The sequence below is a fragment of the Zootoca vivipara genome, chromosome 7 (genome assembly GCF_965207765.1).
Source record: "Zootoca vivipara chromosome 7, rZooViv2.hap1.1, whole genome shotgun sequence".
NCBI lineage: Eukaryota > Metazoa > Chordata > Lepidosauria > Squamata > Lacertidae > Zootoca > Zootoca vivipara.
In genome coordinates this window covers 78,595,735-78,612,936 of record NC_142590.1, presented here as the reverse complement: position 1 = coordinate 78,612,936, position 17,202 = coordinate 78,595,735, and the positions used below count along the sequence as shown (strand labels likewise).

Sequence of the window (17,202 nt, the reverse complement as noted above, 5' to 3'; positions counted from 1 at the left end):
CTGGTTTGTCTTGCAGTGCTGTTGTAAGGATTACCTTGAAACTGTAAATGAGGGATGTTGAATACTTGAAATGGATGGTGATAACTGCAGCTTCTTTCCTTATTAGTCTTAAAAAGTTCCTGTTAGAGTTTCTGTAAAAAGGTAAAGGTAAAAGGACCCCTGACCATTAAGTCCAGTCACAGATGACTCTGGGGTTGCGGCACTCATCTCACTTTACTGGCCAAGGGAGCCAGCGTTTGTCTGCAGACAGCTTCCGGGTCATGTGGCCAGCATGACGAAGCCACTTCTGGTGAACCAGAACAGTGCACGGAAATGCCGTTTACCTTCCCGCCGGAGCGGTATCTATTTATCTACTTGCACTTTGATGCGCTTTTGAACTGCTAGGTTGGCAGGAGCTGGGACCGAGCAACGGGAGCTCACCCCATCGCGGGGATTCGAACCGCCGACTTTCTGATTGGCAAGCCCTAAGCTCTGTGGTTTAGACCACAATGCCACCCATGTCCCAGAGTTTCTGTAGTCTGGTGCTTATGATTACACTTCCCAAGATGCCCGGGGTAGGGAAAGCAGAGGGAGGAAAGAAGGATAGAGAAGTTGGTAGGGTCTGCAGAAATGTAATAATGATATATATTAAATTTGGCAATCCAGCCTAGTGTTTTGACCTTGATGTGACAAAGCTACTGAAACCAATTCATAATCTAGATCTCTTAAGAAATGTCACATTCTTAATTCAAACTTAGACCTTTCCCTCCATAATCAGACAGTTTGTGCAATCCCACCGGCTCTTTTTTCTTTAGAGTCTCAGGGTAGGGGGCTATTCTTGCTTGTAAATTTTAATTCTTCAGAATGGGCATGTGATAATTGTTATCTAATCTTATAACTAGCCCATAGAATGGATGCAGGCAACATCTTGTATCAAACAACCTTCTCAGAATAAACAACAAGGCAGAATGATGCCTGCCGGGCACTTTCTGCCTTCCCATGGACTGTTTGTGCTAAGATGCGAAGACCAGGACAGATCGTTCAAAAGGCAAAATCAGGAGCTGGGTGGCAGAAGGCTGGGTTTGCTAGATGTTAATTTCAAGTAGCATTTTGAAGATGTGGACACCTAGCTAGTTCTAGCTGAGATCTAGCTTGTGTTTGGTAGCAGTTGTTATTGCAGGGAAGTGCCGCTTTCTGCTGAAAATGCATTTTGTGTGTGTGTGTGTGTGTGTGTGTGTGTGTGTGTGTGTGTGTGTTTTAAAGAAAATTACAGATAAGAGTAAGCATTTGTTCAATCAAATAAGAGCATCTAACACTTCTTGGTTTTTGTCCTTGGTTTTGTTCAGGACTCCTCCCTCCAGATAGACAAATGTGCGAGATGAGGTTCTACTTTAAAGTAATAAATGCTAAGGCCTAAACAGAATGTTTTATTCAACAAAATTAAGGGCAGTGAGATAATACAAATGTTGCAGGCACTTGTGGGTAAAGTGAGAATACTATTTTCACACATGCCCATTTCTCAAAATGATGCTTCCTCCCACCCCCACCCCCTAACGTCAATTTGGGTAATTGATTGCAAGTTAAACTATTAATTTTAAGAAAAGCAGAGTGCACATAAGTAGGCACTCTAATTTTAGAGTCTAAAATGAAGAGTGCTGGATTGTTTTTAATTGTAGTATAACGCCAACAGCTACTGTATGTCTTGTTTTAGTTGCCTTTGTTCTCAAGAGTGCTATCTTTAGTTTGTGATTACAGCTAGATTATGGACTACAGAGATCCCATCATGGGAGTGGTTGTGTCTCCAATTTCGTACTAAATTGTTTCATGCTAACTGGCAGAGGTGCTCTTAGTGGATCTGCAGTTGCCATGTGACTCGGAGGAAAAGCCTTCTAGAAAACCACCTTCTGCCTTGAATTAGGTTGGGCTGCTGGCTGGTTCTGTAGTGCTTTCCAGAATTGCATTAAAAATACAACAGCAGTACGGTAGCTCCTACAGAGCCAAGTCAGGTTGGCATGACCAACGACTGAGTGTTTGCTAATTACGTGCCCAGTCTTGGTGGCAATGAAGTATGGACTGGCTAATTAAATTGAAACCACATCAGGGGATTTAATCTTAAGGACAGGAACTGCTGTGTTCTAATCAGCCTCCTTTTCTTCCCACTCCACAGCAGAGTAACAAAGCTGAGCTTGTACCATCATAGCTGTTCCCATGGCTGCAGACTATGATGTCACAAACAGATGCATTATGGCCATAACAACTTGTGCAATGATTTCACAATTTATTCTACACTTGTGGGATTTGGAGAGGTGATGTACCTCCAAGACACATCTAAGAACAGCAGCAAGAAGGCAAGCTAGCTGACGCCCTTCCTCCAAGTCAGAACTGGAGCAGGGTAGATGAGTTTTGCCAGGGAGTTTGTTGTATCACTGCCAACACCGTATTCTACATTCAGCATGTCAATAGGAGGCATTCATGGCTGGTCTGCAATCAAGTGGAGAAACCACTACATGCAAAATTTCATTTGGGTTATAACCATTACTGTAGCAATTTGAACAGTTTCCTTCTGGGCAGTGTAAAATAAAAATTGGATGTGATGTTTCACCCTAAGAGATGCTCTATCCCCAGGCTGTTTTAAATGTTGCAGTTACTTTTCCGGTACAAAAGTACTCACTCCTGTTTAGGAAAATGAATAAAAGCTGTGTGTAGATAGTCACACAGTAGGTGGCCCTTGATGAGAGTGGCTGATATATGGTAAAGCATGAATGACTAAGCCATGGCCCTCTGGATTTTGTTGGACTCCTTGTCTCATCAGCCCCAACCAGCATGGCCAATGGTCGGGGATGCTGGAATCTGTAGTCCAATGATATATAGGGACTGAAGTAAATGTAACAAACAAACAAACAAACAAACAACAACAACGAAAACCTCTAGTGTGAACAGAATCATGATTTGCATTAAACACATTGTTGGAAGTTAGTCAGTGCAAAATGAATTGGTTTCTGCCCCTTAGTTTGGCCTACCCAAATTTGTGTTCCCTAGAATTCAAAGGGAGTATATAAAAATGCTTTTTAGAACTTTATTGTAGTCTTTCTCAATATTATCCTTGTCCACATGAAGGAGAAATTTCCTGTCAAATTGAGGAAGGCAATAGGATTTTTAACTTAGATGAGATCTGAACATTTCCAAGAATGCACTTTTATATTGCCATAGATAAAACGTTCACCTCTTATCTATTGGAATAAAATAAAGCTGTGTCCGAGATTAAACATGGAACTGTGCAATACTTGATTTCCTTAATTCTCTCCAGCCTTGGGGTTGGGGTGTGGTGGGGGGCCTAGAATGTATCTGGCAAGATTGTGTTGAGTGAAACATTTCTCAGTCTGTAAAATATTTGAAGTAAAATATGAGACTAGGGGAAAAGAGGCATATTTTGTCAATTCCAAAAGGGGCCCTCCACACACCTCACAAAATAAATCCAAGGAGGAGGATTCCCTCTGTCACCCATTTCTTGTTGGAAACATTTGCAACATATGAACTTTAGAAGGTAAAACCATGGATTTTGCAGATTTTCAATTCGAAAGCCTACCATCTCCATTTTAAGGAATAAACATAACTGCAAATATGACTGCATGCATGAAATATACCTGTAATGGATAGACAGGAAATTGGCTGCCATGTCCCATAGTTCAAGGGAGTAGAGTAATAGGGTACGGGTCTGTGTCCCAGGGCTGGGAAACCAGCTGTTTTTGGAATCCCAAATCCCACCAGTGAGTTGCAGTCCAGAAGCTCCTGGAGGGCAACCAGTTTGTCATCTTTGATTTACACAGTGCTTCATTTAGTGTGATCGCTCACCAGGGTTCAGTTCTACAACCTGTTTTGAATGTCAGAATTCAGGTTTGGGTAACAATCAGTGATCCTAAAATTACTGGTGCATGCAAGTAGATGCACACATCCTTCTGTCACTGAGTTTTTACAGGCAGGCTATAAAATAACCTGCTTCTGTTTCAGCTAGACTGCAGTTTTCAGCATTGTTTTTTTTTATAAAAAGGTTCTGCATATTTAAAAGCTAGCAAGTTCTTGGCAATATCGGAAAACACAATGTTAAAATCTTCAGCTCAATTCACCTAGGCAGACTGAGGGCCCAAGGCTTCTATGCATTTCATATTTGATTCATAATACAAAACAAAATGAGTTATATGCCCATGTCCTGGATAATGCAACACTGGAAGGCATTTTTAAAACTTATGTTGGCACCAGAATGTGCTAACACAAATATATGCCAGTTATAAAGCAGGGGTGTTCTGGATCTGGCCGCTATATGGGAATGCTACAGGTTTAATAGAGACTGGGCTAGTAGTGCCTCATTCTGAGAATGATCCAAGTGGTACCAGGAGTCAGGTTTGTGGGCTTAGTTGCCCTGGTTTGACACTGCTGTGGATGATCTCAGGATGGTGCTGCTGCTGCTTCTATTCTGAGAATGACCAGCTTTGAAGCAGCTGATTGCAGACTTCCATGTGCAGCCTTCCACCGATATAAATATGCAATATCTTTACAACCTTTTCCTAACACACTGTTGCTAATGCCTTCTTGTTAACCCGTGATTGCTTAGCTTCTGCCGTGGTATGTCTAGTCTTAAAAGCCACCCTTCTTTTTCCAGAAGAACCGACTCCTTCACATAAAATCATCAGCCCACCCTCTGGAGTTACTTACCCTCATGACGATGTCTCGGATTATGGCCTCAAGCCATACACCCCCTTCGCTTTGCCTAGCCTTTCGGCAGATCACATGGGCAGATACGGACAGCCAGATAGCCTAGGGTCAAAATGCTACTTGGACCCGGGCAAGGCTGCCGGTCCCCCTACTTTGAGCCCTAGGATTGAGATAACACCATCTTATGAACTGATTCACTCGGGGGGTCCCTTCAGCAGCAGCAGAGACACAGATCTATTGGTAGAGCATCAGTCCAACTCAGCTACTGCTAGCCCAAGGTTTACCCTGCCTGTCCCTGGCTTTGAGAGCTACCGAGAACCGCTGTGCCTGAGCCCTCCTAGCAGCGGCTCTTCTGCAAGCTTCATTTCAGAGACAAATTTCTCTCCTTATACCTCACCATGCGTTTCACCAAATAATGGCCCTAGTGATGACCTTTGTCCACAGTTTCAAAACACCCATGCTCATTATTCCCCTAGAACCTCGCCAATAATGTCCCCACAAGCAACCATCGTGGAGGATACCTGCTTGGGGCCACGTTCAACATCTCCACGTCCCAACTCAAGGTCGTCATCGCCAGGAGCAAAGCGGAAGTACCCTTGCCCCGAGCTCTACGGGAGTCAGCAACCTTGCGCTTCTCCGCGGCAATCGAGGACCCCCTCTCCGCAGGCCTCTCCCCAGATCCCCTTGAGAGAAGACGGCTCTTCAATCACTTACACCCAGCTATCCACCTCTTCTAGCCTGATGGATGCAATGAGCAACCTCACCACCGATCCCTCTTGCGGAGTCCCCACAAAAATATGGAGAACCAGCCCGGAACCTTCGCCGATGTCTTCCCACAAAGCCAGCATGCCATGTCACATGCTTCAGCCAATTGAATACATTGGGCCTTGCGAGCAGGATGATCGGAGAAACCCACCACCTGAGTCTATCTTATTAGTGCCACCATCTTGGCCAAAGCAGCTGATGCCTGCAATACCTATCTGCAGGTAAGCTTGCATGTCTTGTGGTCACTCTTTCTAACAGGTTTGAAAGAATTTGGTCCTGATAGCCCAAACCTCCATTATGCATGTGTGTGGGGTGGTCTGCCTTTGTCTACTTTCTAAACAATAACTACCACCGTGATACCCAATGAATTTTTTTTTTATAAATGGCTCCTGCAATACAGGACCTGTTGTTTGAGTTGCCAGCCAGTTATTATGTTACGGATGCATCCAGAAAGATGCATTCTGATATGTAACCGGTCGTTGGGAGATGTTATGTCCACCAAACACGAGATGATATCCAGCTAAATCACTCTGGGAGTAGACCCATTGAAATCATTGGTCCATCTAGCTCCAAACAGACAGAAATCTCCAAATCAGGAGACAATCCTAGTTTCATTTGCGGATGCTTAAGATTGAACCAGGGATCTTCTGCATGCAAAGTGGATGCTCGGCTATTCCCAAGTAGGAATACTTGATGCACCAATCATCTAACTTGGTATAAGGCAGTCTCATATCTCTCTAAACTGACAATAAGTGTACACTTTGTACACATTAGATTTGTTTGCTGTTCTTGTTTATCTCTGCGCATGCACAAGCCCACCTCCAAACAGTAGAAATAATTTGGTAGAGGTAAATTTTTACCAGGGACCTGTTTCAAAGGGTGGAGATATTAGCAAACATATGATTTTAATGAGACACTGAGAATGTGGGGATGGAGCACTTAGGCATACATAAGAGAGGAGTTCGTAACTCTTTCTGTACCCACTAATTCTCCCTTTCAAGTCTTTCCCCCAGCCAGCATTCGCTGAGCTGGACTTAATTGTTTTTAGAGGGGGGGGAATCGTTTATGCATGTCCAGCGGAAGCATTTGCGAGAAGCAAGACTAAAGCATCTCTGCTTGCCCACTAATTTTGCCATTCAGTGTTGTCTCTTCCCCCTCCCTGCATTAGTGTAGTCAAACATAAGAGAGGCCTTGCTGGATCAGATCAAAAGCCTATTTACTTCATCCAGCATCCTGTTTTCCACAGCAGTCAACCAGATGCCCCCAGGAACCCATAACACAGGGCATGAAGTCAACAGTCCTTTCCCTACTGCCTCAAAATCTGGAGGCTCCATAAAGTAATTGTGATCCATAGTCACTGACAGACACTGTGCTAATTCTCTGAGGGAAGGCGAACCCATCCGTTTTTCCTTAATGGAGGCTGTGCACCCTGACCTCTTTTGAAAGAAAGAAAAAAGCCAACCCGCGTTCCATAATGACGTTCTCCAACTTAATGTCCCTCTTCTCTGCCCACAGCATTCCTGTGCACTCCCTCCCACCACTTGAATGGCCCCTCTCCAGTCATTCTGGCTCTTACGAGCTGCGGATCGAAGTGCAGCCCAAACCCCACCACCGTGCCCACTATGAGACGGAAGGGAGCCGAGGGGCAGTCAAAGCACCAACAGGGGGGCACCCCGTGGTCCAGGTAAGATCTTTTTTCTCGGAGAAGATGAACTGCAACAGCTTCTTGATAGCTCTGTGCCTCTTGGCAACCTGCCATAGCAGCACATTGTTTGGCTAGTGCAACATATTTATAAAAGGTGTTTATGGATAGCAGACAGTAGTCTCCTACTGGTCTGGGAAGATATAGTTCTTCTATCCACTTTACAAATACTTGGAGGCCAGGCCACGGAGTCATTTTCCTGACTCTTGTTTTCATTTCATCGTTTGCATGCATGTGTGTGTGTGTGTGTGTGTGTGAGAGAGAGAGAGAGAGAGAGAGAGAGAGAGAGAGAGAGAGAGAGAGTAGCACTTCAGTTTTTATAAACTGCTTGGGTACCTAGCTCTTCCCTATAAAACAGCCCTGGTCTAGAGACACCTATAAGTCATTTTAAATTCCTGACTTTAAGAGAAGCCTTCACATTCAGGCATAAGGTTGTTCTATGGTTTATTTTTTCAACAATAAAAAAGTTATTGTGAGGAGAAGAAATGGGTGCTTCTCAGGGATTGAGATGCTATAACAAGGTGTGAAAAATGCATTTTAAGTTTGACAAACTAAACTCAGTATGATTGCCTTGAAAATAACAGGTCCTGACTGATGTTTTAAGATGGCCCTGTATCTAGATAAAATGGAGGCCCAACTCTGCTGCTTCAGCCTTTGCTGAAGCAGCAGTGGCATAACATCATTCTGTAGAGTTGGAATTCAGGAAGGCAGTTGGTAGTGAAGTCAACCTGCATATATATGTTGCCCTTTGTAGGGCTTGGCAATATAAATCAAGCTGACGTATGGGTGCTTTGGAGTCACTTATCTCACCTGCTTTTGCAATATCTTCTTTACGCCAGGAGGAGATTGTTTCATTGGCCAGGGTTAGAGTGTGATAAGAGGAGAAGCACTTCACAAAGCTGGCACTTAGTTCAATGAGGCATTTGATGGCCTACTGTAAACTTTATGTAGTTGTAAAGTGATAGGGTCACAGGTTGATTGAGTTCATGCATTCATAGAAGAAAAGTCACTGAGTTCAGAGCAAGATTTTTTTTTAATTTTTTTATTTTGCAAGGTGGATTGAGATTGCAGAAGTAGAGATGGGGTGTCGTGGGGATAGTGAAGGATCAGGTGAACTCTCTTGAGTTTCATTGCAAGTGTGCAAATTCAGGCTACTTTTAATGGGAGAATTCCAGCTTGGCTAGTCTAAATTTATGGAGGAATTACCGGTAAAATAGGATCCCTTAGTACTAAATATGAGATGTGTTGCTATGACAGGGTTCCAAAGAAGCGGCATGAACATGTAAGAAGAGGCATGAACAGCTGTGTGTTCAGCTGGTGTCTTTTAGCCATTGCTGGATAAAAGCGTTCTTCCTGATTTGTTTGCAAGGAGGTTAGATGATGTTGCATCAAAGCTAGAGTTATCCCACACTTTGCGCATTTCCCATCCATTTCCTTATTGCCAAAGAGTCTGATCTTTTGGGGAAGAAGCAGATTTGTTGCATAAAAGCTTATTGCATAGCTTATTCGGCAGAGTATGAGACTCTTAATCTCAGGGTCGTGAGTTCAAGCCCCACATTGGGCAAAAGATCCCTGCATTGCAGGAAGTTGCACTATCCTCTGACCCTCCTGGTCCCTTCCAACTCTTCAATTCTTATGAATTGCACAATCTGAATTTGCCAGTATGTGGTTGAATGATCCCATCTGAAAATAGCGACAGTCTAGGATTGCCATTGACTGTACTTTCTTGCCACAGCAGTTCCTAGTGCACTAAAAATCAACCTGCGACTTGTCTCCTTTAGCATTACAAGTTGTTGAGGTAAAACCAACAAGCCCGGTTATGTGTTTCTTCTGTCCTGCTCACACATGCTCCTTTGGATCCTGGCCAACAGATGTTTTTATCCCCCAAAGTAGTCTAGGTTTACAAGTGCAGGGAGATTTTTTTGGGGGGTGGGAGAGTATTTAAGTACCTCAATCTCCCATCTGCAGCACAGCACACCAAGAGCTGAAACGTGCTTATTCTGCTGATAGTCTATCATTGGTTTTGAAGCTGTCCCTAATCAGATGTACTAAAAGGGGCACATTGAATCCCCATGGAAAGGATGGCTGGATGCATCCTTTTTTATCTTTAAGGCTGTATATTTGTTGCAAATGATTTAACACTATAGTGTGTGGAGTGACAGGAAACTAGAAGAGTCATCTGTTAGAAAGTTCTTCCTGATGTTTAGTCGGAATCTCCTTTCTTGTAACTTGAACCCTTTGGTTCAAGTCCTACGCTCCAGAGCAGGAGATAGCAAGCTCTCTCCATCTTCCATGTGCACAATTGGGGTCCCTGATAATATGGGGCACTTAAGGGGAAGTTGTCAAGTCATGCATAGGCTCCCCCTTGCAGATATCCATGCTGAACATGTGCACAAGATAGCTCTACAAATGCACACGATGCATGAAAAGGACAGATGTAAAGTATACACAGGATATAGGTTATTTACCTATTAAGTCAATTTGCATGGCCACCCAAAAACGTATGTTTTCCATATGGCATAAACACATCAAAAGACTAATATACAATGTTGAAAATAGCACAAAGGGTTAAAGACAGCAACACATTCTCTCTAGCTCTGCTTCTTTGACAACTGCACTTGGACAGAGAACCTTGCGGGCATAAATGAATATAATCAAAGATTGATAAATTCCAATCCAGCGATTTCATTGTGCGCTTGTTTAATGTTTCCCTGTTCCTGACATTACTTAAGAGTTTGAGGGAGGAGCTGCCCGTTCTGTTGAATGAATTTCTGAAATATGACTCTGCTTACTTCTTCTTCTTCTTCTTTTTTTAAAAAGAAGTCTTTATTTTTGTGGGAGCTGACTTTGGTCAGGGAAGGGAAGCAGCACAGCAGTGGATCTCATATCCTCCCTAGCTCTATCTTGTGGTTTTGCTCTCTGATGCCACTTCTTCTTTTTTGCATGCTTGGTCTCGGGAGTTTGGCACACGCCGTTGAGGAGTATGTGCTCGCAGGGTGCTCCTAGAACACCAGAACAATTGTCCGCCTGTTAAAGTGAGAGCCTCTGGCAGGACAAGATGCATTCAGCAAGGACATGGGCTTTTGTGTGTTTAACATCTTGTTCAAGGGCCCAGAATAGCAACAACTGGCTCTGTGTTGAGGACAAAGGCTGGTGTTGACATGCAGCTTCCCCTCCCCTCCCCCCATCCAGGTTGGCACAGTCACCCAATTTGGAGAGGATGTGGCACACAGACACATCCTTTGCCTCTCGGTAAACTCCTGTCGAGTCCTACCAGCAGTTGTTTAGATGTTTGTATGAAGGGTAGCCCCGGGCAGCAAGCTGCTATAAGCACAGAAAAGTAGAAGTGGACTATGAATGCTCAGATGTGATAGATGCACTCGGCACATGCTCAGAGGCACCTGTTTTTGTATCACTGAATTCAGATGTTCCAGGGCGGTCTTCGTGCACTTTTAAAAGACCTGGGTCCTGAGGTTAAGGCCTGGCTCAAATTAAAGTCTAGAAAGCCTAGAAAGACACAGAGGAGAATACAGAGCACCCTTAACTTTTTCTACTGTGCCTCAAATTCTGCATCCGTAGTAAGCTATTTATGAAAATAATCCTAGGCATGGGTGAAGAGGAGAGAAGCTGGTGCTTAACCGTTTCCCCAAGCCAGCCCTTTTCTGCTGCAATTGATTTAAAACTTTTATACGCCAGCCTCCCCCAGGACAGATTCAAGTGCAGTTTCTAAGCATCAGACTGTAACAACCAGATGAAAATACAAAACATTAATAAGGCAGAACAGATCACATAACAGTACTTAAATAGTACATGAAATGCTTTGGCCTGGGACCTGAAAACTAATAATGCTGGTGACAGGCAAGTCACAGGTGGGGGCCGCTGCTGAGAAGGGGCAGCAGCCAAGCCACTCTCTTTAGTTGCTGCATTAGTATTGCTTCTGATAGGAGAGGAACCCAGAAGAGGGCCTCATCAGATGATCTTAAACAACATGGGCAGGATGATAGGGGGAAAGGCACTCTCCTGAGTCCCATGCTTTGCAGGGCTTTTAAAGCACGCAACACCACATTGAATTGGGCCTGGAAGCAAATAGACAGCCAATGAAGCTCTTTTGTGACCAGTGAAGTATCATTTGAATTATACTCTCTGCCTAGCAACAAAAATCACCCCCTCCTCAGTGACTTTTCCATCCCTTGGGGTTCTGGATGCATATTAACCCTTCTAACCTCGTATCTAGAACTCTGCTGGATAAGAGCTGCCCCTGGAAAGTGGCAGGCTGGGGAAATTTTGTTTGGGGGTTTTTGTTAAGGGAGTGGGAGTTGTTGCTGGGGATTTTGTTTTGTTTTGTTGGTATCTTTATTGTAGACCCTGTGATTTAAGTGGAAATGTTTCAGTTTGGCTGTGTATTTTCTGGTGTTTCATTTACTGCCTTGTGCATGATTTGAACTGTGGAAAGGCGGCATACAAATAAAATTATGTGTGCATGTTTTTTGTGTTGTTTTTTTAAAAAGATTTTTATTGAAGTACGATAATTTTTACATACATTATATTCTCTCCTTCCAATTTTTAATTTCCCGTACCATTTTTCCTTTCCCTTCCCACCCCCTCCCCCACCCGTAATCCATTGGAAGGGTTCAAACAGTTGTCCTCAGCCACGGGCACAATGTCTTTAGTTTCCACTGAATGTCTTCTGATCCAGTAGTTGTTATCCATTGAAGATAGGGGTTCCATCACAGTAGACTTGGCCCTCCATGTTATTTCCTGTGACGTTACTGCCACGATGTCTGACTGAATAAATTCAAACAAATAATTAGTCCAGACCTCTACTGTCCATTTTTCTCTATCTTTCCAACCTAAAGCTATTGTTGCCTTTCCTGCTAGTATCATTGCTTTGAAGGTGTGCTGGTCACCTTTCTCTATGGCCGTGTTTCCTAGTATACCCATTGTCATAAGATTGAAGTCTATAGGTAGCTTTAAAAACTTCATTAATAACCTTAAGGATTTTATTCCAAAATCCTCCTACCTCTGGGCATTCCCAATACATATGGGAGAACCATCCCTTGGCTTGTTCACAGTGCCAGCAGTTAGGGTTCAATCCTGGTATCATATTAGCTAGCTGGGCCGGAGTTCTATACCATTTTAGAAAGAATTTTTGTTCGAGCTCCCTAAATTTGCTTACTTTAATCTCATCTATTCCTTTCATTATCCTTTCGACCTTTGATTCGCTAATTTGTTCTTCCTTACTCCATATCTTTTGAATAAGTTGGGTTGTCAGTTCTTTATTTGTAATCATCCTATTATGTGTGCATGTTAAGCACGCACACAGCTGCTCCCTCCCCACCCCCACGCCCGGAGCCATCCCTTCCAGAAGTGCTTTCCTCTAACAGGTGTCACTGTTGGGGATTTGTTCCATATGTTCACATGTAACATGTAAGTAGAGGACCAGATTGCATGCTGTATGTTGCATTACCCATGCAAGCCTCAGCATTCAGTTGCAGAGTGATGTGCATCGGTGCTTGTGTATTAAAAGAACGAGAGGAAGGAAGTGACAACAACTAGAAAAGGCTAATCCCCCCTCCATGCACACACACACTTCACAAAACATTTCACAGCAAACACGGCCTTGACTTTGAACTACTAACACATCTTGCAGCTCCTGTGTAAGCCCCAGTGTTTATTACTACAGGCTTCCTTCCCCCTGTAACTGTATTTGCCATGTGTCTTGCTGAGCCCTGAATTAATGCAGTAGACCAGAACTTTTGGTGCAAATTAGAGGCTGGACTGCGGGTATTACGCAGAAATGTTTACTCACAGGAACACAATGAACTCTGGACTGTGTGAAATCCGCATTTCTCGGTTCTCTGTGTGTGGCTAAAACCTAGTTTGGAATGCAATACCCTGATCCCTCCACCCAGTAATTGAAAAATTAAAGTTCTTGTCCCTCCCCCCAGTAATTGAAAAATTAAAGTTCTAAAGTCCTCATGGTTCCAGGGGCCACTAACGCCTTGGCTCAAAAAAGGACAAAAGAGGACATGAATTCGTTAAACTTATGTATATGGTTATTTAGATGCAATGATAGAAATCCATTATTGTAGGGAAGGAGCAGACTTTTGTTGTGTGAAAGGACTAGGACCTCTTCTGGTGCTGAAAATGAATTCCTAAACGTACAATATTCTCAGAGGCACCCAGTTCTTAAATTCTAAGCATACGTCTTTTTCACCTGGCTCTGGTTGGCAAAACATACTCTAGTAAAACAATAAATAAAGTGGATTTGACTGGACTGCTCTGCTTGTCCCAGATGTAGAAGACATTTATATCCTTGTTCTATAAAGCAGAGTGGGCCAGTCTTTCCAAAGGATACGTGAAATAAAAATGGCAAAGGGCTTTGTATGTTAAAAAGAGCGCTGATGAAAACTTAGTGCTAACATGAGCCAGCGGCAACCTTCTGCTTTAAGCTTTACCTGTTCCTTTGACACCAGAGGGAGAAAATGTCTCAAGTGCTTTCTTATCTTCTTCCGTGCAGCAGGGAAAGGGAAGAGACGGGAGGAAGAGACTTCTCACTTAGCTTTGTATTTGCTTTTAATTAACTGTAGGCAGCGGGGATTCTGTGTTCAGATTTATTTATTTATTTATTTGACCCAGAGGTCGACAAATGGGTCTCTGAACTACCACTGGCTTGTTGGGAAAAGCTGGCCACACAGTGTGTGTGCCCCATTTGGAGTGACGTTGTATTTTTAAGACTTCCGCTAGAAATATGCCCAGTTCTTCACAGAAATGAACAAGTGAGCTGCCAGTGCTGAATGCAGTTGTTCAAATGCAATAGGAACCCCCCCCCCAAAGAGTATTGCATTGAGAACTGGTATATGCACACACCGGATGAATTAAGGCGGCCTTTTGCCAAGTAATAAACATACAGCACTGCAGTGTACATATATGTTGCTTGATAAGGTGGTTCCTTACTGACCTGTGAAGGGTTTGGTTTCTGATCAGGTACTTGCAGAGAAATGGTGAGGTTTAGTCTTCTTATCACACGGCTGGATGCTATAAATATATGAAATTGTCATGTACAGAACCAGACTTTTTATCCATTTAGCTTGTCAATGTCTCCCCTGAGTGGCTGTCCAACAGGCAGAGAAGGTCTTTCCCAGTCCTACTGCCTACTAGAGACACCAAGAATTGAACTTGGGCATTCCATTCATTTCAATGTGATGTATTACATGTAAATATGTTATAAGACTGAAGCATTTGATGTACATACATCATCTGCCATGGTATCCTCTTCCACTCCAGCCACCCCAAACATCATATTGTTGACGGGGATTTATGAGCCACTGTCAACTTAATTTATCAACTGACGGCCGGGTTAAATCACTGGCTCCTGTGAATTCATTCATACACATTCCATTTTTCCTTCTGGAAGAGTGGTCTGTGTTGTCTAGACAGGAAGATGAGTGTGATCGTCATTGAAGATCCTGATTTATGAGAAAAAGCGTACCACTCCCTTGAAGCAAAGTTCTCTGGAAGGAGGAAACAGGCCATCCCTTCCTAGCTCCTTCGCTATGATGCAGACCACTTCTGTGTGGTTTAAGCTGCACTTCCCATCTTAAATCCATCAGAACCTATCCCCAAATCCAACTTCACATATGCTAGGGTGGCCATGTGTCCTACTCTGCAGAGGTCAGCCACCTGTTTTGAAGGGCTGCCAGTCCTCTATTTTAAGGTGACTTTTATTTGAGGGCTGTCTAGTTTCACGTTTTGTTTAAAAGTAAGGAACTCTAAGAAAGGAGAGCAGGAGCCCTGAATTTGCCCATCAACAGTTAACAGCAGACTGAACTATTACCCGTCACCTGTTGTCTCCTCACTAGGGTGAGCCATATTGTATTTCCCTTTAAATTGTTGTTGTTGTTGTTGTTTAGTCATCTAAGTAGTGCACGGCTCTCCGTGACCCCATGAACCAGAGCATGCGTTGGAAACTCTCACTTTCTTCTCAAAGCTTCTCCTTTTTTATGTCCATGGAGTTTTCTTGGTAAAATACTGGAGTGGTTTGCCAGTTCCTTCTCCAGGTGGATCACATTTAGTCTAAACTCTCGGCTATGACCTGTCCGTCCTGGGTGGCCCTGCATGGCATAGCTCATAGCTTCTTGGAGTTATTCAAGCCCCTTCGCCACGACAAGGCAGTGATCCATGAAGGGGTAAATTATTGTAACTGTTGCTAAATTTTGCATCTACACAAATCAATTAGTGTATGGAAATGTTATGTAAATACGTGTTACATTTTGTTCTGTTTTTGGGGCGATGCAAACCCTATTTAAAGGCGATGCATAAGTGGCCATTCTGATATATGTTTCTTCATTGCAGGATATCACTTTATCTCAGTCACTATTCCAGTTCATCCACTGCTTGCTTGCGCTTTCTCTCTTTTACCCTTTCACACATGTGATAGAGAAGTTTTTGGCTTGATTTTTCTTCTCAGTGCATAGCTACATCTGGTCAAGTTTGCAATTTTTTTATTCCTTTCTATGGGGGTATAAGGACCTGTGGGTCTTTGGGAATCTGAATCGTAATCTCAAAAAAACAGAAAGGTATGAACAATGTTTGTTGGCATGTGTTGTGAACTGTGTAGCTTGAACTGCATGCTATGTAAACTGAGCTGGGATTTTTACCCAGGCCATTTTATACAACATAGCCATTTCTGCACATATGATGCTAGGCGTTTGTGCAAAATAAATATTCGTATGTATGCATACATTTATCAACATAACTATAGTTCTGAAAGTGACCTCATTTTTGCACATCCTGATGAACAAATGAAGGAATGAAGCTCATTTAAAAAAATGGTGGGAGGATAAATTTAATCACGCATACACACACACATTTGCATAATCAATATTAGCAATAAAATCAACAAGGAAAGCCTCTCCTTGTTTGCAGAATGATGTTGTTTATTCATCTGCCAAAGTGCCTAGCATTTCTTTGGGTTACAGACCAATCCAAGTCTAGCTGTATTAATATTATAACTGTTATGCAAAAATGAAAAGAAAAAAAGCAGTAGTCCATTTCTACCAAAAGAAAGAAATAAAATCCCAAAATAGAATATGGAAAGGTACACATCATGTCTGGCTTCTTTTTCCCTTTTTTGGTAAATGTGACTCAAATGAGTTGATTTTTTTCTTCAGTCTCCTCTATATATAATATACTTTAGGCAGGGGGTGGGGAGGCTTATTGTGAATAACTTACCTTAGGGTTCTTTTCAGGGTTACAATTTATATAAAAAAACCCCCCAATATCCTACCTTTCTTTCTAGATTTTTAATTTTCTCTGAAAATGGAAACAATGGGGTGTTAAACATACTTATCAAAATGCAAAAATAAAGTTGTAAAAAATAAAGGTCAATGGCTTGATGTTCAGCAATGATCTTTATTCCTAAAGGTGTGTGTCTATATTAACACTGCCAAAGTGGTCATGTGCAAAAACTTGACCTCTGTGCAAAAACTAAAAAAAATATGTGTGTGACTCAGAACACTTTCTTAGCAATGATGACACCACATTGAGATGCTTGGGTGTGGGGGACACAGAAGACCCTGGTGGTCTGGTCTTCAACTCTGGAAGACATTTTTCCTGGGGTCTGGTCTATTCATGCAGCAAAATAAGGTGGGGATAGGATGGTTGAACCATAAGGTGGCAGAACAGGCTAAAATGCCCCCCCCCAGCCAAATATTTCATAACTGTATTTGTCTGATTTTTTAGTTTTCTAAAAACTTTTAATCTCCCCTCTGGGTGACTTATAAAAATAAGATGCAATATACAATTGCAATATAATGGCAAAAAACTCAACCCCCCCCCAATGACAGCAATAGCCACAGATCAATAAGTGTTCTGATCTAGAACATGCTTCTACTCTAGATTGGGGACCCATGTCAGTTTCTTCCTGAAAATTGTTCCCTTCCCAGTGGTTATTTGCCCCAGAAGGCAGGCAGTATTCGGAGTTAACAGCACCCTTAGAAGGTGGATAGCAGCTAAGGGTAGGGGCCAAAGTATTTTTAGCAGGG

At 42.8% G+C, this 17,202-nt stretch overlaps 1 protein-coding gene across 7 annotated transcripts in view; it reads left to right on the top strand.

Moving 5' to 3' along the window:
• The window catches only part of NFATC2 (nuclear factor of activated T cells 2), a 138,799-nt gene that overhangs the window by 25,973 nt on the left and 95,624 nt on the right, over positions 1–17,202 (top strand). For 5 of the 7 annotated variants that reach the window (XM_088674657.1, XM_060277311.2, XM_035121779.3 and 2 more), the window contains exons 2-3: positions 4,637–5,675; positions 6,970–7,138. In XM_088674657.1, coding sequence (XP_088530783.1) covers positions 4,765–5,675; positions 6,970–7,138 — 1,080 coding nt within the window. In that variant the 5' untranslated portion in view covers positions 4,637–4,764. The remainder of the gene's footprint in view (positions 1–4,636; positions 5,676–6,969; positions 7,139–17,202) is intronic. The other 2 variants (XM_088674656.1, XM_060277310.2) reach the window with 1 other exon arrangement.